Genomic DNA, 23,578 nt, shown 5'->3' with positions numbered 1-23,578 from the left:
TCCTCGCACTTATAACCATCGCAGCATCCTGACCGACGCATGACCAAATTCCAGGGCCGGCAACTGGGATGCCGTTACAACAACTGCAGCTTCCCTGGGGGCACCGGACGGCCATTTGGGGACCTTCCCAGCCATCTCCTGACAAGCCAGGTTCGCTTAACGACCTAGGATTCACTTAACAACCCACCACGATTCACTTTTGACAACCGTGGCAAGAAAAGAACAGGAAAATGGGGCAGAACTCACTCTCAACGTCCACCTGGCTCAGAGCAAATGGAAAATCGGATCGCAACTCCCTGGCACAAGTTGTAATCCTCAGTTGTGGGTTTAGTGCCAGTCCTGGAACCTCTGTGTCAGGGTGCCAGGAATAAAATAATAATAAAAATAATAAAATAAAATAAAATAAAATAAAATAAAATAGTAAAGTAAAGTAAAGTAAGGTAACGTAAAGTAAAGTAAGGTAACGTAACGTAACGTAAAGTAAAGTAAAGTAAAGTAAAATAAAATAAAATAAAATAAAATAAAATAAAATAAAATAAAATAAAATAAAATAAAATAGAATAGTAAAGTAAAGTAAGGTAACGTAACGTAAAGTATAGTAAAGTAAAGTAAAGTAAAGTAAAGTAAAATAAAATAAAATAAAATAAAATAAAATAAAATAAAATAAAATAAAATAAAATAAAATAAAATAAAATAAAATAGTAAAGTAAAGTAAAGTAAAGTAAGGTAACGTAACGTAACGTAAAGTATAGTAAAGTAAAGTAAAGTAAAGTAAAATAAAATAAAATAATAAAATAAAATAATAAAAAATAAAATAAAATATAAAACAAAATAAAACAAAATAAAATGTAACATAAAGTAAAACAAAATAATAAAAAATAAAGTAAAGTAAAATAAAATGCAAAGAAACGTAAAGTAAAATAAAGCCTAAACACACAAGCCCACAAAAGACAACATGGCTCAACAGAGACCCACCCCCCCACCCCGAGGCTTTCAGAGATGGGGGGCAGCCCAGCCCCCTACATAGGAAGGGGCAAAGCCCACCCACCCCCCAACAACCTGCTCTGTAATTCTGCTCTGGGTTCAGCCAAGAGGCCCCTTCGGAAACGCCAAAGAGAATCCAGAAAACTTAAAAAGTGAGAAATCTGGACTTTGGATGGCTTGTCGGCGAGGGGGGCCGGGGGGTGGAGAGCAGGACAACAACCGAACTATGGCCTGTTGTTGTGACAATCATTGTTTAGTCGAGTTTCTACACCAACTGAAGCCGGAGCGACTCTGGGCAGCTTCTCCAAAGATTGGAAACACCGATCGAACCATGGAGGTTTGATTCTGACCGCTGAAGGGCAGCAGCGCTAGTTCTTGCGGGTTTACTACAGGCCCATTTCCGGGTCCAGAAGGGGCATCCTGAGAGCCTCCATCTTGCTGGCCCCCTTCCCCCCTTTTTCTAAATAAAAATAAAAATAAAAACCAGCAAGTAACGGCATGTACAACAGCTGCTAACCTTTCCGGTTGCAAAAATTTCAAGAAACCACCAAGGACCCCACACTCCTCCTCCTCCTCCTCCATTCTGCAAGCCCCACCGCCTTCTAGCACTGATGGTGTTCCCTAGTTGGGTCATGAAACGTCTGCAAGAAAGCCACCAAGCTCAGAGAGCACCAAGGACCCCACAGTCCTCCTCCTCCTCCTCTTCCTTGCCACAAAGTCCCCTCCCTTGTAACACTGATGATGTTACCTAGTTGGGTCGTGAAACGTCTGCCAGAAACCACCCAAGCTCAGAGAGCAACAAGGAGCCCACAGCCATTCTCCTCCTCCTCCTCGTCTTCCTCCTCCTCTCCACAAACCCCACTCCCTCCCAGCACTGATGGTGTTCCCTAGTTGGGTCATGAAATGTCTGCAAGAAAGCCACCAAGCTCAAGAGAGCACCAAGGACCCCACAGTTCTCCTCCTCCTCCTCCTCCTCCTCCTTGTCTTCCTCCTCCTTTCCACAAACCCCACTCCCTTCTAGCACTGATGGTGTTACCTAGTTGGGTCATGAAACGTCTGCAAGGGCAGGATCTGCACCAGGGACACACACATCCCTGTACTCTAGAAATGCACAAAAGGAGATGGAGAATTTGGTACCCAGAAATTGTGGGGGTGGGACGTTACAGGAGCTGCAGAATTATCACCAAAAGTTAGCAAGATGCTATTGTCCCGACCACCTCAGGGCACCAGCCATATTTTATTTCCCAGGCAGTCCTTGACGTTTGTTAAGTCAGTTTTGCCCCATTTTAGCAACTTTCTTCCTCCCGTGGTTAAGTGAATCACGGCAGTCATTATGTTAGTAACATGGTCGTTAAGTGAATCTGGCTTCCCCATGGACAGAAAGTCGCACAAAGGGAGTCACGTGACCCTGGGACGCTGCGACCGTCATAAATACGAACCGGTGGCCAAGTGTCTGAATTTTGATCACGGGACCACGGGGCATGCGGTAACGGCCGTACGGGTGAACAACGGTCATACGTCACTTTGTTCAGTGTCGTTCCAACTTGGAACGGTCACTAAATGAACTGTTGTAAGTCAAGCGCTACCTGTAGTTCTTCCTCAGTATTAAACCAACCCGTCTCTCTTCTGGCAATGATGTTGTTACTTAGTTGGGTCATGAAACGTCTACAAAGAAACAACCAAACTCGGAGAGCACCCAGGACCCCATAGTTGTACTCCTCCCCCCCACACCCTGCAAATCCACACTCTTGTAGCACTGACAACGTTCCCTAGATGGGTCATGAAAGGTCTGCAAGAAACCCACCGAGCTCAGAGAGCAGCAAGGATCCCACAGTCCTCCTCCTCCTAAACCCTCCTCCCTCTTAACACTGATGGTGTTAGCTAGTTGGGCAGGAAACATCTGCCAGAAGCCACCCAGTTCAGAGACCCCCAGTCAGTCTCCTCCTCCTCCTCCTCCTCCTCCTCCTCCTCCTCCTCCTCCCTCTCTGCAAAGCCTATTCCCTTCTAAACACTGATGATATTACTTCACTGGGTCATGAAACGTCTGCAAGAAAACAAGCCAGCTCAGAGGCTCAGGGAGGCCCCACTCCTCCTCCTCCTCCTCCTCCTCCTCCTCCTATCCACAATTCCCACACCCTTCTAGCACTGATGATGTTCCCTAGTTGGGTCATGAAAGGTCTGCAAAGAGAGCACCGAGGAGCCCACAGTCCTCCTTCTCCATTCTGACAACCCCACCTCCTTCTACCACTGAGGGGGTTCCCTAGTTGGGTCAGGAAAGGTCTGCCAGAAAACCACCCAACTCAGAGACTCCCCCACACATATTTCCTCGCTCAGGTCAGGGGGAGATCCCGGCCACTTTCTCCATTTTTCAATAAATCCTTCCGGAAAGCACATCGCTCCAACCACCTTGGCACAAAATAAATCAACGGCACGAACTCTCGTCCACCCAGAGAAAGCCCACCCTGTGGCCTTTCCAATCCCCCCACCCTCTTTCTCTCTCTCCCTCCCCAGACCCCCTTCCAGAGCAGGCCGGACTACATTTCCCATCGCTGCCCCCCCTGGCTTGGGGGAAGTTTTAGCCTGGCCCTTAAGAGAGGAAGCACTTTGAGGAAGCTGAGAGGCGGCTTGTAAGGTGGCTCTGGAGGTGCCCAAGACCCAGCTGTGCAGGTAAGAGGAAGAGCAGAAGGGAAGGGAGGGGGGAGGGCTGATATCTGGGGAACCCCCCTCCCCACCCGAGCCCTGGAAACCGGTCTCTAAGCTGGAGGCTCCGTGCACAGCTACGCATCCACGGACGGACGGATGGACGGACGGGTCTGGCCGTGCCTGGAGCTGCCTATCCAGGTCAAAAGCGGGGTTGGGGGAGAGATGCGGGGGAGGGGGGACGGGCTACCCCGCTCTTGTAGCACTCTAAGCGCCCCCATCTCCTGGCAAACCCCAACTCCGGCCATGACCCGGCACCCTCCGGAGTTGGGGAACTGCGGGGAGATGGGGGCACACAGAAGGGGACTGAAGCCGCTGCCTCCTCTCTTCCTCCTCCTCCTCCGCCTCCTCTCTTTCTCCCCTTCTCTTCTCTCTTTCTCCTCCTCCTCTTCCTCCTCTTCTTCTTCCTCCTCCTCCTCCTCTCTTTCTCCTCCTCCTCCCTTCTTCTTTTTCTTTTTCCTCCTTCTCTTCTTCTTCCTCTCTTCCTCCTCCTCCTCCTTCCTTTCTCCTCCTCTTCTTCCTCCTCCTTCCCCTCTCCCTCCTCCTCTTCTATTTTCCTCCTTCTCTTCTTCTTCCTCTCTTCCTCCTTCTCTTCTTCTTCTTCTCTCTCCTTCCTCCTCCTCCTCTCCTCCTTCTCCTCTCTTCCTCCTCCTCTTCTTCCCCCTCTCCCTCCTCCTCTTCTTTTTTATTTTTCCTCCTTCTCTTCTTCTTCCTCTCTTCCTCCTTCTCTTCCTCTTCTTTTTCTCCTTCTCCTCCTCCTCCTCTTCCTCCTTCTCCTCTCTTCCTCCTCCTCTTCTTCCCCCTCTCCCTCCCTCCTCCTCTCTTCTTCTTTTTCCTCCTTCTCTTCTTCTTCCTCTCTTCCTCCTCCTCCTCCTCCCCTCCTCCTCTCTTCCTCCTCCTCTTCTTCCCCCTCCTCCTCTTCTTCTTCCACCTCTCCCTCCTCCACCACTTCTTCTTTTCTTTTTCCTCCTCCTCCTCTCTTCCTCCTCCTCCTCCCGCCAGGAGAGCCTCTCCGCAGGCGGAGACTCCACAGGTGAAGTTCCCCCGGCGCCGGGAAAAGTGGGGCGGGGGTCCCCGTCCCCAGCCCAGCCACTTACTTCCCTGCGGGGGCTTCAGGGGGCTCCCAGCCCGGCGCCCCCCTCGGGGCCTCGGCGCGTCCTTCGGCGGCGGCGGCGCTGCGCTGCGCTCGGGGCGGCTGCGGGCGGGCGGGCGGGCGGGCGGGCCGGGGGCGTCTCCGGCCGGCCGGAGGGAGGAAGGGAGGAGCGGGTCGCGCCGCCCCCGCCGCCTTCCGCGCCGGGCAGAGGCGCCGGGGACGGACCCGCCCGAGCTCCGCCTTCGCCCGCCGAGCCAAGGGAGGCTCCGCGGGGCTGCCAGCTCTCCGGGGTGGCTCGCCGCCTTCCTTGCCCTTCCTGAGCTCCGGCCGGGCGTAGCGGGCTGCGTTCAGACGAGCGGGCGGGAGAGAACGGGGGGAAACCCGGGTTGGGCGGCGCTTGCCCCGGAGCCTCTTTCCTTGGAGCCCGTTCCCACGATCCGGGTTGATACGGCCACTAAAAATCCGTGTTTCTCAATCGCGGGAACTTGAAGAAGGGGCGCACTACAACTCCCACAATTCCCCAGTATGTGTTAAGCGTGGTGGACTCCAACTCCCAGAAACCCCCAGCAGGCAGGCTTGGAGGGGTGGACTGCAACTTCCCAAGTTCGTGCAGATTTTTTCTGAACCCAGGAGACCCCAAAGATCAAAGTAGGGTCGGTGTTAAAAGGCCCGTAATTCGCCTGGTGGGTCTTTGCGCCTTCTGACTTATTAAATCGTCCAGCATGAATTCATTCAACCTCTATTAAAGGAAGAGGAAGACTGAGAAATGGGTGGCCGTGCAATTCCATGGGTACGTGGGTGTGAAAGTGATTTTCGGGACGCACCTTTTGAACTGGGATTTTGTCCACAAAATTAAGGCCGCCCATCCCACTTCCACGAATCTGGGCAATTAATGATTAATTAATTTAAAAAGAGTGCGGAGAAGAGCAATAAATATAATTAGGTGGCTGGAGGCTAAATCATGTGAAGAAAGAACCATTTGAAGCAGGGGTGGGATTCTACCAGTTCGCACCTATTCGCTAGAACCGGTTGTTAATCTTCTAAGCAGCCCAGAGAACTGGTTGTTAGAAGAAATTACAGGGCTAATCCTGTAAGGAAGGCAGGAAGGAAACATTCTGGTGTTGCTTACAGAAACTGCCTCTCCGTTAACCCTTATTACATTCTGGTCAGGACTAGACTTCCTGTCTCAGGAACTTCTCTGGAGTTTTTTTCCCCTCCTTTGCTGGTACTTGGCTTGTGTGGAGGGACCATTCAAAGTTACGATGGCACTGAAAATAGTGACTTATGACCATTTTTCACACTTACGACCGTTGCAGCATCCCCACAGTCATGAGAGGCCAGGCGAGGAGATGCGTGCCTCGATGTGAGTGACATTGAGTTGGCTACGCCCAGCCAATAACATGACCAAGCCATTCCCACCCAGTCACATGGTTACCAAGCCATTCCCACCCAGTCACATGATTACCAAGCCATGTCCACCCAGTCACATGGTTACCAAGCCATTCCCACCCAGTCACATGATCACCAAGCCATGTCCACCCAGTCACATGATCACCAAGCCATGTCCACCCAGTCACATGACCGCCAAGCCATTCCCACCCAGTCACACCCACAGAACCAGTTGTTAAAAAAATTGAATCCCACCCCTGGCTTGAAGGTATTGGTAGGTCCTGTCTGATGAAAAGAAGGACTTAGAGGGGACATGAGAGCAGCCTTCCAATATTTGAGGGGCTGCCCCAAAGAAGAGGCGGCCAAGCTCTTCTCCAAAGCCCCAGAAGAGGCAGGACAAGAAGCGACGGATGGAAACTGATCCAGGAGAGAAGCAACTTGGAACTAAGGAGGAATTTCTTGACAGTGAGAACAATAAACCAGTGGAACTGCTTGCCACCAGAAGTTGTTGTTGCTCCATCACTGGAGGCTTTTAAGAAGAGATTGGACATCAGTTTGTCTGAAATGGCGTAGGATCTCCTGCTTGAGCAGGGGTTGGACTAGAAGACCTCCAAGGTCCCTTCCAACGCTGCTATTCGGAAATCTCCAGTTAATCTTCTCTACAACTATTTTCCCTTCCAACTCTGCTAGGCTGTTAAATTAAAACTGTAACAAGTCAAACAAATAAAGACAAAATGTGTTATCATATTTATTTATTTTATTTATTTTGGATATCTGAGGCTTTGATTTTATATAGGACCACAGCAGCAAGCGTGTTTATATGCCCAAAGATGGAGAGTAATCTTCAACTTATCACCACAGTTCAGCCCAAATTTTCCATTGCTAAGTAAGGCAGTTAGAAATTAATGGAAGTGCCTGGGAATTGGGGGAAATTGGTTGCATGGCTCAGAGAATAGAATAGAATTCCTGATTGGCCAAGGGTGATTCGACACACAAGGAATTTGTCTTGTTGCAAATGCTCCCACTACACACACAAAAGAAAAACCTTCATCAAGAAGGTACAACACTTAGTGATAGTCATAGGTTACTAATCAGCAAACAAACTATATTAGGAAAAGAAATAAAACAATATACATTGTAAAGATACAAGCAACACTGTTATAGCCGCAAGTGGGAGGAGATAGGTAATAGGAAGGATGAGAAGAAGAATAGAAATACAGTCTTAGTAAATAATTTCACAGTGTTGTGGGAATTAGTTGTTTAGCAGAGTGATGGCCTTGGGTGGGGAAACTGTCCTTGTTTGTCTAGTGCCCTATAGCGTCGTTTTGAGGGTAGGAGTTGAAACAGTTCATGTCTGGGATGTGAGGGGTCCGTAGATATTTTCACAACTCTCTTTTGGACTCGTGCAGGATACAGATCCTCCATGGAAGGCAGGTTGGTAATTATTATTTTTTTCTGCAGTCTTAATTACTCTCTGGAGTCTGTGGGTTGCAGAGATTGCCTGACATCTAATCAAAATTAATTTGATTAAATGTCAGACAATCTGGTGACCATTGATAAATGCCTTACAGGATAAAGAGAAGGATCAACTTTTGACCTTGGGTTTTGAAGATTACCTTGGGTTTGAGTAAAGAAATACTGTGTCTTTTAAATGTTATCAGATGCAAATAACCTTAACTTTAAAATATACCGGTTTTTAGATGACATCAAAGATACATTTCAGGAATACTGATTTTTAGTAAGTTGACAGTATTTTAAAATATTGTAGAGGTTGGTGTTATTTCTTTAAATGTAGCTACGGTGCTTTTGTTAATCTCCCTGTATTAAAAGAAACCTTTTGTTATATTCTTTTGGTGTATATTTGTCACTTTTAATGTGTTTTGCGATATTCCCTTTCCTTTTTCCTGGTGTGTTAGTTTGTATTTTAATGTATGATGTCGAAACCTAATGAAGATACTATTTCTAAAAATCGTATCACGTGTATTTCTTATTTATTAGATTTTTCCTGCCTTTATTATTTTATAAATAACTCAAAGCGATCAACAGGCCTCAAACTCCCTTCTCCTATTTTGCCCAAAACAACAATCCTGTGAGGTAGGTTGGGCAGGTTGCCCCAAGGAAACCCAGCCGGCTTTCACACCTATGGCAGAATTCGAACTCCCCTTCTCCTGGCTTGTAGGCCAGCACCTTTAACCACTATACCAAACCACCTGTGGGGGAACTCTTTATAGAGTTTCAAACATCTTCATTTTTATCATGGCGACCAAAACTGGGTGCAATATTCCAATATTACCAAGGTTTTATAAAGCGACATAACTTCTTCTTTTTTTTCTTCTTTTCACAATCCTGTAATGTTTTGTATCAGGGTGGAGTCAGGGCAGCTGAACGGAGCTCAAACATTTACTGTCCGGATGCCCTTCTTGACGCCGACACGGAGTTCACAGCAAACAATTACTCATTGCACCCAGAGACAGAAATATCTGCTGCTGCCTGGGATCGAACTCACAGCCTCCCCTTCTAGGCCACCGTTCTCACATGATCTTGATTCTATCCCTCTGTTAATGCATTTTAGGATTATGTTGGCTTTTTTGGTTGTTGCCACACACGGCTGGCTCCTGTTTAAATGATTATCCACTCTCCCAGTTCCTGCTGTTGAGCCAGGTAGCAGCTGGACTCCAGGTAGTTCTTGACTTACGACCGCAATTGAGTCCGACATTGCTAAGTGAGACATGGCAAGAAATGTCATTAAAAAGGTCCCAAAGCTATTTCTTGACCCTCGGAGTTAAAAAAAAAGGCCTTCACCATTAGCAGTCATCTCCTTGTTTAGTCTCGGAGTTTATCCATCACATCAAGGCAGCGGTGGGGTTCAAATTGTTTTAGTACCGGTTCTGTGGCTGGGTGGGCGTGGCAGGGGAAGGATATACTGCAAAATCCCCCTTCCCTCCCCCACCCCACTAACCTGCTTTCCAGCTCCGTTCTCCTGCGCAGGGCAACCCAAGGAGACCCAGCCCACCAGCTGGGACTCCATGGGAGGCGGAGAAGAGGTGGGGTTGGCGGGGCCAGTCGGGGGCGGGATTGGCCGGTTCTCCGAACGACTCCAAATTTCCGCTACCGGTTCTTGAAAACCCGTCAGAACCGGCTGAATCCCACCTCTGCATCCGGGGGCGGTGGGTGGGGGCGTCCTTTCCTTCCCTACAGACCAGAGGAAGCTGCTGAGCTCTGGAGAGAAATGCAACCCCCGGCAGACATATTTTTTATTCGGGTTGTTAGGATGCCTCGTTATCCAAGAAGATCCGGTTCTTTGAAATTCATCGGATTAATTTTCAGGGAATTAATTTGCAAACGAAATTGGCCCTTGGGGGGGGCCAGCGGGGGGTTGGTGGCGTAGCTGCTTGGCGCAGACCGCTGACCAACTGTTTGTCCAGGACTTCAAACTGGGTTTGTGCAAAATGTGAGTCTTCCCTCCCAGGAATTGATTGGGAATTCTTGGGGATAGAAAACCGAGACAGGTTGAAAGAGAGACTGAAAGAAAGTGTGCAGGGGAATGACATGGAGTCCTCGACTTATGACAATTCCTTTTTAGGACTGTTTGAAGTCGCACCATTGAAGAAAGCGACTTACGGCTGGTCCTTGCACTTACGACCGTCAAGGCATGCTCACAGTCACACGATCAAAATTTGAGCCCTCGCCGACCGACGGTAATTCCAACGGTGGCGGCATCCCCGGGGGTTACAGGGTCCCCGTTTGCGACCACCCCAGCCAGCTTCCAACAACCCAAATTCCCCTATGGGGAATCTGGATTCCCTTAAGGACCATGTGATTCACTGAACGGCCCTGAATTGTTTAACGACCACAGCAAAATATATATATATATCATAAAATTGGGCGTGATTCACTTAACGACTGTTTCGTTTAGCAATAGACCACCACACCCTCACCAAAATGGCAGGGCAAACCACTTGTTTATAGAAAGAGAGCAAACCCCCATCCCCTCCTAGCACTGATGATGTTCCCTAGTTGGGTCCTGAAACGTCTTCAGGAAAATCGCCCAGCTCACAGAGCACCAGGGATCCCACACTCTTCCTCCTCCTCTTCCTCCTCCTCTTCCTTCTCCTTCTCCTCCTCTTCTCTTGCAAACCTTCCTCCCTCTTAGCACTGATGATGTTCCCTAGTTGGGTCCTGAAACGTCTGCAAGAAAACCACCCAGCTCAGAGAGCACCAGGGACCCCACAGTCTTCCTCCTCCTCCTCCTCCACCTCTTCCTCCTCCACTTCCTCCCCCTCCTCTTCCTTCTCCTCCTCCTCGTCCACCTCTTCCTCCTCCTCCTCCTCCTCTTCTTCCTTCTCCTCCTTCTCTTCTTCTCTTGCAAACCTTCCTCCCTCTTAGCGCTGATGATGTTCCCTAGTTGGGTGGAGGAGCCCCCATTTCAACCCTGAGCTACAGATAGTCTCCTCCATTAGAAGATGGGAATGTGGTGGTTTTCTATCGTTTCAGCTTTCAATCATTTATTTTATTTTGGTTTCAATGCTTTGCAGAGTCCCCGGGGAACAGAGAGAGCCTCTTGCAACAGCTACAAGTGTGTGTTGCAAAAGCATTTGCATCCCAGCCCTTCCCCACGGGGGAATCTTAACCAAGACAACCGAAGAAGAAGGATGACTCAGTCGCAGCTGCCCCCAGAGCCGTGAGTCAGTGGGAGGCAGGCATTCCCCCCTCCTCTCTCTGTCTCTCATTCTGTCTCTCTCTCTCTCTCTCTCTCTCTTTCTCTCTCTCGTTCTCTCTCTTTCTCTTTCTCTCATTCTCATCCTCTTATTCTTTCGTTCTCAATCTCTCTCTTGCTCTCTCATTCTCTCTCTCATTCTCTCTTTCCCTCTCTCTCTCATTCTCTCTTGTTCTCTCTTTCTCATCCTCTTATTCTTTCATTCTCAATCTCTCTCTGATTTTCTCATTCTCTCTCTCTCTTTCTCTCTTGTTCTCTCTCTTTCTCTTTCTCATCCTCTTATTCTTTCATTCTCAATCTCTTTCTAGTTCTCATTCTCTCTCTCACTCTCTCTCTTATTCTCTTTCCCTCTCTCTCATTCTCTCTCTTTCTCTTTCTCATCTTATTCTTTCATTCTCGATCTCTCATTCTCTCTTTCCCTCATTCTCTCTTGTTTTCTCTCTTTCTCTCATTCTCAACCTCTTATTCTTTCATTCTCAATCTCTTCTCATTCTCATTCTCTTTCTCATTCTTTCTCTCATTCTCTTTCTCTTTCTCTCTTGTTCTCCCTCTTTCTCATCCTCTTAATTTCATTCTCAATCTCTCTCTCACTCTCTTAGTGTCTTTCTTATTCTCTTTCCCTCTCTCATTCTCTCTCTCTCTTTCTCTCTTGTTTTCTCTTTCTCTCATTCTCATCCTCTTATTCTTTCATTCTCAATCTCTTTCTCATTCTCTTTGTCATTCTCTCTCTCATTCTCTTTCTCTCTTGTTCTCTCTCTTCTTTCATCCTCTTAATTTCATTCTCAATCTCTCACTCTCTTAGTGTCTTTCTTATTCTCTTTCCCTCTCTCTCATTCTCTCTCTCTCTTTCTCTCTTGTTTTCTCTCTTTCTCTCATTCTCATCCTCTTATTCTTTCATTCTCATCCTCTTATTCTTTCATTCTCAATCTCTCTCTCTCTCTCCTTCCATACAGTCAGCAGCCCCTATACAAACCAGAATCGGGACACCGAATCCCTCTCCCGAGGCAGGTAGCCACTGGATGGAAGGTGGGGGGACAGATTTACCTGTTGTGGTACAGGGGAAGCATTGCAAGCACATTCATTCACTATAATTTGCTGGTGTGGGAGTTCAAACTGGAAGGCCAGTTTAGGAGATTATGTGTGTCTGTTGTATTTCCAGCTCTGCTGCTTTGCCCACCTGCTCAGGTGTGAGGGAGGGGCCTCAGCTGGCCGAAGTTTGACCAGTGGGTTTGTCATCTCAAGAAACAGAGCAAATTTAGCTTTAAGTCAGGGATCTCCAACCGTGGCCACTTTAGACTTGTGGACTTCAATTCCCAGAATTCCTCAGCCAGCTTGGCTTTGAATTCTGGGAGTTGAAGTCCACAAGTCTTAAAGGGGCCGAGGTTGGAGATTCCAGCTTTAAGTCTTCCACATACAGGACGCCCTCAACTTACAACCACAAGTTGGACGTGTGTGGAAGCCAAAAGATACTGGACTAAAATTCATACATGGCTGGAAAAAAAATGACAAAACATCATATAGAATTGAAACCAGAGATATTTTTATTGGGTATCTTACCTGAAGGCTACGACAGAGAATTGATATATTTGATTATTAATGTTTTAACTGCAGCTAGAATTGTATTTGCTCAAAACTGGAAAAATGAAAAAATTCCAATAGAGGACGAGGTGATAAAGAAAATAATGGCACGTAGATTAATATTAGCAATTAGAGAGCAAGAAGAAAAAGAGTGCTATAAGATATGGGATTTATTTTATCAATGGTTAGATAGGAAAATAGGGAAATAAAATATATTATAATATAAATATAACAGTAAATATAACGCAATGGTAATGATATGTTATAACTGATTACTATGGAGAGAACTATAATATGAATTAGAACTTGTAAAAATTGAGATTTGCTCGAAAAGGATAATGTGAACTTGCAATTAAAGTCTAATGATGATGTAATAGTAACACAACAGGACATGGAAAGTTAATTTACATAATATGAATATAAATTTAGATCTAAGAGGGAAAGACTATGGATATTGTGCACAAGAAATGTGTACCAACTGTACAACTAAAGGTTTTATTTGTTGTTTTGTGTTTGTTTATGTTTGTTCTCTAAAAACTAACTTATAAAAAAAAACCCTTACAACCACAAGTGAGCTCCAAGGTTGCTAAATGAGTTTAGCTCCATTTTATGACCTTTCTTGCCACTGTTGTTAAGTGAATCACTGTAATTGTTAAGTTAGCAACATGGTCATTAAGTGAATCAGGCTTTTCCAGTGACTTCACTTGTCCGATGGTCGTAAAAGGGGATCGTGGGACCCCCCCGGGGAGACCGCAACCGTCATAAATACGAGTCGGTTGCTGAGCGTTTGAATTTTAATCACACGATTATAGGAATACTGCAACGGTCGTAAGTGTGAAAAACGGGCATAAGTCACTTTTTTCCTGTTCCTTTGTAGCTTCGGTTGTAAGTCCAGGACCACCTGTATAACTCTTGGCTGTGAAGACACCTGAAATCTTCTTCATCTCTAAGGCAGAATTTCTCAACCTTGGTTGCCTGAAGATAGGAGGACTTCAACTCCCAGAATTCCATGCTGACTGGGGGAATTCTGGGAGTTGAAGTCCGCCCATTTTAAAGGCCCAGGGGTTGAAATATTGGGGGGTGGAGGAAACGGGCCAGCAGAACAATAGATTTTGCATCCAAGGAGACAGCAGGGGGCGCTGTTTCCTCCCCCGGCTATTACTTCCTGCCTTGAATTGTGGTTTGACCAGAAATCTGAGTTTCTTGGATGCTGCAGTTCTGGTCCGTTTTGGGACTCCTTTCGATGTTTTGAAGTGTTGGAAGAAAATACCCTTCTGGGTTCAATCCCAAGTGGGGAAAAAGACACTGGGAATATGGCGACTGCTTGGAAAGATGGTTTAATGGTGGACAGGACCACATAGCTTGGAGATCCTGGGTGGAAAAAATGGCTGAGATGCTGAGAGTGCTTGGATTTTATACCCTCTGTTGGGATTTGAATTTGAGCTTGAATTTTGATTGGTTCCCAGACTCCCATGGGGCCAGGCAGGGGCAACTCTGTAGGCTGTCCTGAGTCCCAGGCTTGGTTGAGCCTTGCTGGGTGATGATGGCTGGCTGGGGAATTCTGGGAGTTGAAGTCCACGAGTCTTAAAGTGGCCCAGGTTGGAGACCCCTGACTTAGATGACCCTTCTGGTCTCTCCCAACTCTATCATTCATGGCTGTCTGGGGAATTCTGGGGGTTGAAGTCCACGAGTCTTAAAGTGGCCCAGGTTGGAGACCCCAACTTAGATGACCCTTCTGGTCTCTTCCAATTCTAGCATTCCTGGCTGACTGAGGAATTCTGGGGGTTGAAGTCCACAAGTCTTAAAGTGGCCCAGGTTGGAGAGCCCTGAGCTATAGTATATAGCCGTGATGGTGAACCTATAGCACCCATGCCACAGGTAGCACACAGAACTATTTGTACGGGCACGCAAGCCCCAGCCATCTGCCCTGCTCATATGGGCTCCTCCCAGCTGATTTCTGCCCTGTTTGAGTCCGTTTTTGCCCTCCCAGGGACTCAAGGGAAGCCTCTGCAGCCTCGGGAGGCCGAAAAATGGGCCTCCCGGAAATACTAGAAGTGCCAAACGGGCCTGTTTTTCGGCCTCCACAGGCTGCAGAGGCTTCCTTCGAGTCCCTGGGAGGGCCAAAAAAAGCCTCAAATGAGCCAAAAATCAGCTGGGAGGCGCACACATACGCAGTGCAGGTAAGGGCGTTGTGCGCTCTTGCACAGAGGTGGTGCATTGCATTGTGAGTGCTGGCACCCACACGCACGCTTTCAGCACACACAAAAAGATTCGCCATTTTACTGGTATAAAGTAATACCGAGCGTGGGGCCTTTAAGACTTCTGGACTTCAATTCCCAGAAGTCTCCACCTTGTAGAATGATGGAGTTGGAGGGACGAGAAGGGTCAGTGTTTCTTGGCCCCTTTAAGAGAGGTGGACTACAACTCCCAGAATTCCCCAGATAAGTGGAGGTTGATATAGGTCTTATTGGGGGAAGAGTTGGAAGAGCTGGCTAAGGAATTCTGGGAGTTGAAGTCCACAAGCCATAAAGTCACCAGGGTGGGACATCCTACCTTATATGTCATAAAACTACCAATTCTTCCCATTGCCAACTCTCCCCCAAACCCTACCTATATCCACCTTCTCTGTCGGGGAATTCTGGGAGTTGAAGTCCACCCCACCCACCCGTTTTTTTTTTTATTCTTTAAAAACAAAAAATACAAAAATCTACCTCTCTTAAAGGAGCCAAGAAATACTGGCAAAGTTGACCCTTCTAGTCCCTTCCAACCAGGGGTGGGATTCAAATTTTTTTACTACTGGTTCTGTGGGTGTGGCTTGGTGGGCGTGGCTTGGTGGGCGTGGCAGGGGAAGGATACTGCAAAATCTCTATTCCCTCCCGACCCCACTAACCTGCTTTCCAGCTCCGTTCTCTAGTGCGGGGCCACCAAAGGAGATCCAGCCGATCAGATAGGACTCCATGGGAGGCGGAGAAGAGGTGGGCTTGTCGGGGCCAGTCGGGAGGCGGGATTGGCCGGTTCTCCAAACGACTCAACGTTTCCACTACCGGTTCGTCAGAACCAGTCAGAACCGGCTGAATCCGGCCTCTGCTTCCGACTCTATCATTCTATCGGGGTGATAGAGACCGCCGCTGGACTTCGAGACAGGTCCATATGGCTTTGCTGTCACCTGCTGGCCCGTTCTTTCAGGCCCCTCATTCAAATCCTGGGGCTCGTTTCACTCGTGATCTTCCAGGGCAGCGTGTCCATCTCCATCTCTTTGCAAGTAAGAAACCCAAAGAATTGGAACTCCGTTTTATTTTGAAACAAATGGTCCAGTAACAAGATATGAAATCCCCATCCCCCCTTTTTTTAAAATCCACCCTCCCTCCCCCCCACCCTTGAAATGCAAAAGGGGCTATAGGGGGGAAGCAACTCCTGAAAGCTACAGTAACAATCCTACAATTTAAGGCTAGTCCAATCTCACTTTTCTTGCTCCGCTAGCCTTTCAGACTCGGCAGGGGGCAGTGAGAGTGAGAGAACGAGAGAGAGAGAGAAAAAGAGAAAGAGAAGGGGGAAAGGGAAAGAGAGGGAGAGAGAGAGAGAAAGAAGAGAGAGAAAGATGTATAGAGAGAATGAGAAAGAGGTAAAGAAAGAGAGAGGAGAGAGAGAATGAGAGAAAAAGGAAGAAAGAACAAGAAAGAGAGAACGAGAGAGAGAGAAGAGAAGGGGAAAGGGAAAGAGAGAGAGAGAAAGAGAAAGAAGAGAGTAGAGGAAGATATGTTATAGAGAGAATGAGAAAGAGGTAAAGGGAGAGAGAGAATGAGAAGAGAGAGAAAAGGAAGAAAGAACAAGAAAGAGAGAATGAGAAAGAGACAATGAGAGAGAGAAAGAATGAGAAAGAGAAAGAAAAAGAGAAAGAGACGGGGAGGAAGAGAGGGGGAGGAGGTCCCATGGAAAACATCCCACCATAACAACTGCTGCTAGATACCCCGCCCCCCAACTAGGGGCTCCCCACCAGGCAAGGTTTTCCCCAGCACAGAAAGAGCATTAATAATCCCGGAACAAAGGAAGAAGGTGGGAAAGTTGCCTCGGTTGGCCCCACCTGCCTTTCCAAGGTGGGTTTAAGGGAATGGCAGAACTGGGGGTGGCGTCAAACCAGGCACAAGCCTAGAATCCTTACAGAGCCACAAACTAAACCCAACTTCCCTGGAATCGCCTCAAACTCCAATCTAGCAGGTGCCGAGACTGTGAGTTGAGGAGATTCCCTTGCATAGGTTTTAGCAATCCATCAGGTTCGCTGAACCTTCAGGTTTGGACCTGGCCTTTCCCACCTGGATCGGCCCAAGATGGCCTCACTGGGAAGGTCTCTCCACACACACACACACACACACCCCACACACATTGTTTTGTGGGCAGCTCATCCCGTGAAAAAAAATCTGCTGACACACAGATACACCCACCCACCGAGCTCAATTTCATTGGGAGGAAAAAGAGCGGAGTGGAAGGTGTCCAGCTGCGACCAGTTTAGGGTGGCAAGGTGACTCTGCTGTTGGACCCGTCCCATCTGGCAGCCAGAGAAGGCCGACGGCACGTTCTGTTCGGGGACACCACTTAGAACATCCTGCCTTCATCTCCGGCGGCTTCAAGTGCCTGCTGGCCAAGAGCCTGGAGACCTCAAGGATCTCCAATGATGCAGCGTGGTGGAGATGTCCTCTACTACAGTAGGGGTTGCCATCCTTTTGGACCTCAGGGACCCCCAAACTCATCCTTTTAAACCCCGCGGACCAGAGACTTTGGGAAAATCCCCCCCAAAAAGTCTGCAGGAAAATCCCCCACCCCGTTTTCCTACCGATCGATCATTCTTGATTTGGGATCGCAGGATACCCTCTCCAGCTCTGTTCTCAGGGGGAGAGAGAGAGAGAGAGGAGAGACTTTTGGCTTCATGCAAGGAAAGCAGCAGAAGCTGCAGAAGTTTTTCTTTCTCTCCCACAAACTGCACCACAAATGAGTCTTTGCCGGCGCAGCCTCTTGGAGCAAAGAAGCCTTGCAGGGTCCCAAAGACTCATTTCTGGCGGAGTTTGGGGGAGAGAAAGAAAGACTTTGGCTGCTTTCCTTGCGTGCAGCCAAAAGCAGAAGAAGGAAGAAGCAGAAAGAAGGAGCCCCGTGGCCAGGCCAGGCGTGTGGGGCGCTTGGGGCAAGTTCCCCCCCCTCTGCCCTTTCCCCCCTCCCCTCACTACCCTGTGTTGTTCGCAATGCAAGCGACACAAGCCTTGTGTTCCCATGTGGGCGGTGCAGCCTTGTGTTCCCGCGCGCAGCCTGGATTAATTCCTTTGGGGGTGACATTTCTCTGCGGACCACCACAATTTTCTCGCGGACCGCCAGTGGTCCCCGGCCCGCCAGTTGGCGACCCCTGCTGTATACTAGGGGTCTCCCACCTTGGCTGGCTGAGGAATTCTGGGAGTTGAGGTCCACGAGTCGTGCCTGCTCTACAGGGTGGAACCCTCCTTCTCTCTCCCCCTCCGAGAGTGGGCCCCGAAGGACATTTGCTTCTTGGGGTCCCAACCTTCTCAGCCTGCGTCCAGCTGGAACCAGGGGGTCAAAGCAGGGAGGTGATGTTCCCCCCAAAGGAGCAGGAGGCCTCCAAGCTGAAGGACTCTCTGCAGGTGGACCTCCCCCCACACCCCCAGGACAGGGGGGAGGAAAAGCGGACAGGAACTACAGAGGGCAGCCAGATGTGTGCAGATGAGCCGTGAGAAAGGGTTTGAACCACAAACCAGGGGAGGGCCGGGCGTCCACCTTCTCCTTCCAGAGGCCAGTTGCACTTCACGCTCGTCTCTCTACGGGTAGTCCTCGACTTACGACGCCAATTGAGCCCAAAGGTTTCCGTGGCAAAGCGAGACGTTCGCCAAGTGCATTCTAACGAACGTTCTTGCCACAAATGAGAAGGGAATCACGGCAGCCGTTAAGCGAGTCGTGCGGTCATTAAGCAAATCCGGCTCCCCGTCGACTTTGCTTGTCAGAAGGTCGCAAAAGCAAGTCACGTGACACCCTCCCGGGACGCTGCGATCGTCATAAATACAAGTCGGTTGGTAAGTGGCTCGAATTTTGATCACGCGACCCTGGGGACCGGCGTCAAGTGTGGAAAAATGGGGGATAAGTGCCTTTTTTTCGGTGCCGTGAGAACTTCGGTCCCTAAGTGAACTGTTGTAAGTCGAGGACTACCGGTGAGGTGAGAAAGCAAGCCCACAGGTTGCAATGACCCCGCCCAGAAGCCGGTGCTTTCCACGAGAAGCGGGGGAGGAGGTGTCCACGGGCCACGAATGGCCGTTGGGATGGTGCCACCAAAAGCTCCGGTGGCGTTTCGTGCGTCTTCCCCGCGGGAGGAACATGCGAAAGACACGCAGAGCCATCCTGGCTGCCCTCGTGACCCATCCCGGGAGTTTGAACCTTGGGGAGACCCACGGAGAGGTTGGGGGGACCCAGGTCCTTCTTGGGTGCAGGGCTGGCGTTGAAAGGGCCTTGGCAGGGGCTGTGGATGTGTGTGTTGGGGGCCTTGTCATTTGGGAAGGGGCTGTCGGGGAGGTCCAGGTCAGTGGCGGGATTGAGTAGGCGGGGCCAGTTGGTCATGTGACTGGGTGGGGGACGTCACTCATCCCACCCAGCCCCGCCTCCTGGCCACTCCCCTCCAAGGCAAAGGGGGGGGTTCCGCCAGGTGGGGCTAATCTCACTGCTGGCTGGCCCCGCCCATGCCTGGTTTTCGGCCTGTTTTGGGGACCCTTTTCAGGCCGTTTTGGGGGCTATTTTGGGGGGCATTTTTCAGGACATTTTGGGGGACATTTTAAAGCCATTGGGGGGCTGTTTGGGGCCCTTTTCAGGCCATTTGGGGGCTGATTGGCGGCCGTTTTTCAGGACATTTTTGGGGACACTTTAAAGCCATTTTGGGGGCTGTTTGGAGCCGTTTTGAGGCCATTTGGGAGGCTGTTTTTGTCCCCAAAGTGGTCTGAAAGCCCCCAAAAAGCCAAAAAAATCACCTCAAAACCAGGCTGAATATGCCCCCCAAAACAGCCCAAAAATCAGGGCCGAAAAAAGGAGTGGGGGAAGGGGCAGCCGGCGGTGGAATCTGCCGCTTCTCCAAACTGTGCCGTCTTAACAACCGGTTCTCACAAACCGCTGCAAACCGGCCACAGCCCGTCTCTCTCTAGTCCCGATTCCGCCGTCCATTAGGGTGCTGCAATAACATCTTGCATTGGAGGGGGGGAAGGGAGGCCTCTGCCTGGTCATCCCACCCCTGTCCTCCCCCCTGTGAAGGCAGAAGGCTCTGCGTGGGGAGGGGGCCTCTTCCCTGCCAAGGAAGACCTCCCCCCCCCCTTCAGAGAGCAGCAGACGTCTTCATGGGAAGAGATACCCGTCTTCCTCCGGGTTACCTGCCGTCTTGCAAAGCTCAGGGGTCCCGTGGAAAGACCCCGGCTCTTCTCCCACCGCCCCCGGGTGCCGTTAAAGAAACGTGGTTGCAGGAAAAGGCCAGGACGGGGGGGGGGGAGTGTGTGGCATGGGCGGGGGGGGGGGGGGTGAAGGGAGAAAGAACTCCCCACCGGGTGTGGTGCCTCCCTCCGAAAACTTTGCTCTCTGGCTTCAGCATCCCACGACCGATCGTCCCCTCCTACGACTGGCACTAAATGAAGCCGGCCCACCCTTCCTCCTTTGCAAACACAGGAGTGACACAGACGAGGAGAAGGCCGGGTGGGTCAGAGTGGATTGGTGGGTAGGTGGGCACGCCCCTCCCCGCCCCTCCCCGCCCTTCCCCTCCCTCCCTCCGGCCGGCGGGCCCTCAGTTGACGCTGTCCTCGTCGCTGCCCTCGGCCCGCTCCTCTTTGGTCTCGGCCAGGCTGCTCTCGTCAATGTTCTCCAGGGAGTCGGCGTGCTGGATGGAGAGGTCCGAAAGCGCCAGGCTGGGCAGGGGGTTCTGCTCTGGGTAGAGCCAGGGCTTGAAGTGCGGGTTGTGCTTCTGCTTCCAGTCGGGGTACTTGAGGCAGGCCTTGTACATCTTCTTCATAGCCTGTAGGGGTGGGGGAGGGGGAGGAAGAGGAAGAGGAACAAGGTCAGCCGAGAGGGAGGGGAGGGGGGAGGGAGGAGGAGGACTGTGGGGGTCCTGGGTGCTCTCTCAGCTTGGCTGTTTCCTTGCAGATGTTTCATGGCCCAACTAGGGCACATCCTCAATGCTAGAAGGGAGTGGGGTTTGTGGAGGAGGAGGAGGAGGAGGAGGAGGAGAGGAGGAGGAGGAGGAAGAGGAGAAGAAGAAGAAGAAGAAGAAGAAGAAGAAGAAGAAGAAGAAGAAGAAGAAGAAGAAGAAGAAGAAGAAGAAGAAGAAGAAGAAGAAGAAGAAGAAGAAGAAGAAATAATAATTGAGACACAGGAGAAAGAAGGGAAGGAAGAAAAAGGAGAACTTAATAGAGAGGCAGAGGGAGGGGAGGAGAAGAAGAAGAAAGGAAAAGAAAAGAAAAAGAGGAAGAGTTTGTTGAGACGGGAGGAAAAAGGAAGGAGGAGGGAGAAGAGAATGAGAAGTTAATGGAGGAGGAGGAGGAGGAGGAGGAGGAGGAGGAGGAGGAGGAGGAGAAGAAGAAGAAGAAGAAGAAGAAGAAGAAGAAGAAGAAGAAGAAGAAGAAGAAGAAGAAGAAGAAGGGAGGAGGAGGAGAAAGGAGGAGGAGGAGGAGGAGGAGGAGGAGGAGGAGAAGAGGAGAAGAAGAAGAAGAAGAAGAAGAAGAAGAAGAAGAAGAAGAAGAAGAAGAAGAAGAAGAAGAAGAAGAAGAAGAAGAACAACAACAACAACAACAACAAGAGGAAGAGGAAGAGGAAGAGGAAGAGGAAGAAGAGAGGAGGAGGAGGAGGAGGAGGAGGAGGTCATCTTCACCTGGCAAAAGGAGGGGGACATTCTGAAGGCTCCCCAGCTCCAAAAGTCACTTCCTCCAGAGATGCCTTCAGAAGTGGAGACTCCGCTATCCAACTCCAAAGACCTGGTTTTCCTGGGCAGAAGCTGCCTCCTCCCTTGAGGGACCCCAGTGGGGCTTCTGGTGAGGCCAACCAAGCCCTTTCCTGGTGGGCCTTCGTACCTTCAGGTCCCCAGCCCTAAAAGGAAGCCTCTCCAGACGCCTTCCCCTGGAGCAAGGGCCGCCTAGCATCTCTATGGAGGACCTGAGCAGGCCAGGCAACAGAGAGGTCCAAGCTTCAGGATCCGGAACCCCGCTAGCGATGCCAGAGGAACCCAAAGCCGTTTCAAACCAACCTTCCAGGTTCTGGGGAAGACTGATGGGCTTCAAATATCTTCACCTTCCTCCAGCGTTGGACCAGGAAGCTCTTGGTGGGAAGCTCCACGCTTGGTGGTGCAAACTAATCCAAGAACAAACCTGTGCAACACCTGGAGGTAGGTGCTTCAGAACTGGAGGTTTTCAAGAAGAGACTGGCAGCCACCTGTCAGAAACGGTCTAGGGCAGGTCTCAACCTTGGCTACTTAAGCAGTGGACTTCAACTCCCAGACTTCCCCAGCCAGCAAAGCTGGCTGGGAATTCTGGGAGTTGAAGTCCACCAGGCTTAGTAGCTAAGGTTGGAGACCCTGGTCTAGGGTCTCTTGCTTCTTTTAACACCTTCAACCTGTTTGGTGTTGTATCATTGCTGCATCCAAGTGGACGGCAGCATCTGGCACATTACAGATTAACGGAGGTGGAAAGGGCCTTGTAGGTCATCTAGTCCAACCCCCCGTCTAAGCGGGAGACCCTACATCATTTCTGACAAATAGCAGTCCAGTCTCTTCTTGAAAAGCTCCAGGGATGACGAAGCTCCCACAACTTCCGAAGGCGACTTCTGTCCCATGGGTGGATTGTTCTCCCTGTCAGAAAATTCCTCCTTATTTCCAGGTTGAATCTCTCATTGGTCCGTTTCCATCCCTTATTCCCTGTCTGGCCTTCAGGGGCTTTGGAGAAGAGCTTGACCCCCTCCTCCTCCTCTCTGGGGCACAGCCCCTCCCTCAAATATTAGAAGATGCTCTCCTGTCTCCCCTGGTCCTTCTCTTCCCTAGACCAGCCATGCCCAGTTCCTGCAACCATTCGTCGTATGTTTGAGTCTCCAGTCCCCTCATCATCCTGGTTGCTCTTCTCTGCACTTTTTCTACAGTCTCAACGTCTTTTTTATAATGTGGTGACCAAAACTGGACGCAGTACTCCAGGTGTGGCCTTACTAAGGCTTTACAAAGTGGTATTAGTACCTCCCTTGATCTGGATTGTGTCCCTCTGTTAATACAACATGATTAAGCTCCGGTCGCCTAGAGGTGGGGCTCTCACCTCACAATCAGGTGGCTGTGAGTTCGATCCTAGGCAGAGGCTAATATTTAGAATAGATTCCCCTGCTAGAGCAGCAGGGTTGGACTAGATAGCCTGCAAGGTCCCTTCCAACAGGTGTTATTCTATGATCCTACGAACAATCCCTCTGTTCATGCAACCTGGACCTATCCAAGAGCCCCAAGACACACACACACACACACAATTATTCTGCCCTCTTCCCCACCCACTCTGGACCCAAGGAGGAGACCAGCAGGGTCACCCCCCCCACTTTCTGTGGGTCTCCCCGAGATCCAAAAATCCTCTGCAAATCTGCAGGGCTCGCCATGGGCAAAGCTCATTTTTGCAAAGCTGACTGCTCAACCTTGAGAGCTTCTTTGTCACGGGAGACAAACGCAACCAGCCCTTTGTCGGGGTACACAAAGCCGCCCTCGAAACCTAAGACCTTTTTCCATCTCTGGAAAGCCGATACGCTTCAAGACGACCACAAAGGCCGCCGCCTCGTTCTTTGTCCGCTTCTCTTGCAGGTTCTTTTTCTTTCCAGTCTCTCTCTTTCTCTCTCTCTCTCTTTTCATTAGCGGGAGGTTGGGTTGCATTTGCTGACGGGGTTGTTTTCCGCAGCCGTTGTGAGCGGAGGCTTTCTTTCTTTCTTTCTTTTTTTTCCGTGCCATCTCTCAGCAACCGGGAGGGACATTCATCCAGGGAGGAGAAAGGGGACAGGATCGGAATACAGAATCGCGGACTTGGAAGGGGCCTCGGAGGTCTTCTAGTCCGACCACCTGCTCAGGCCACGAGCCGGTTAAGACTTCG

The 23,578-nt window shown here is 49.9% G+C and overlaps 2 protein-coding genes across 2 annotated transcripts in view; one reads left to right on the top strand and one right to left on the bottom strand.

The window, feature by feature from the left end:
• The window catches only part of ANAPC15 (anaphase promoting complex subunit 15), a 416,731-nt gene that overhangs the window by 132,349 nt on the left and 260,804 nt on the right, over nucleotides 1-23,578 (top strand). The gene's annotated exons all lie outside the window — the stretch shown is intronic.
• The window catches only part of STARD10 (StAR related lipid transfer domain containing 10), a 40,775-nt gene continuing 33,889 nt past the window's right edge, over nucleotides 16,693-23,578 (bottom strand). Inside the window, exon 6 of the mRNA XM_087936885.1 lies at nucleotides 16,693-20,496. Within this exon, the coding sequence (XP_087793011.1) occupies nucleotides 20,269-20,496 (228 nt within the window). The 3' untranslated portion in view covers nucleotides 16,693-20,268. The remainder of the gene's footprint in view (nucleotides 20,497-23,578) is intronic.

The sequence above is a fragment of the Pseudonaja textilis genome, chromosome 7, assembly GCF_049901715.1.
Source record: "Pseudonaja textilis isolate UNSWEBS1 chromosome 7, rPseTex1.2, whole genome shotgun sequence".
Classification (NCBI taxonomy): Eukaryota; Metazoa; Chordata; class Lepidosauria; order Squamata; family Elapidae; genus Pseudonaja; species Pseudonaja textilis.
This window is presented reverse-complemented; position numbering and strand designations above follow the sequence as displayed.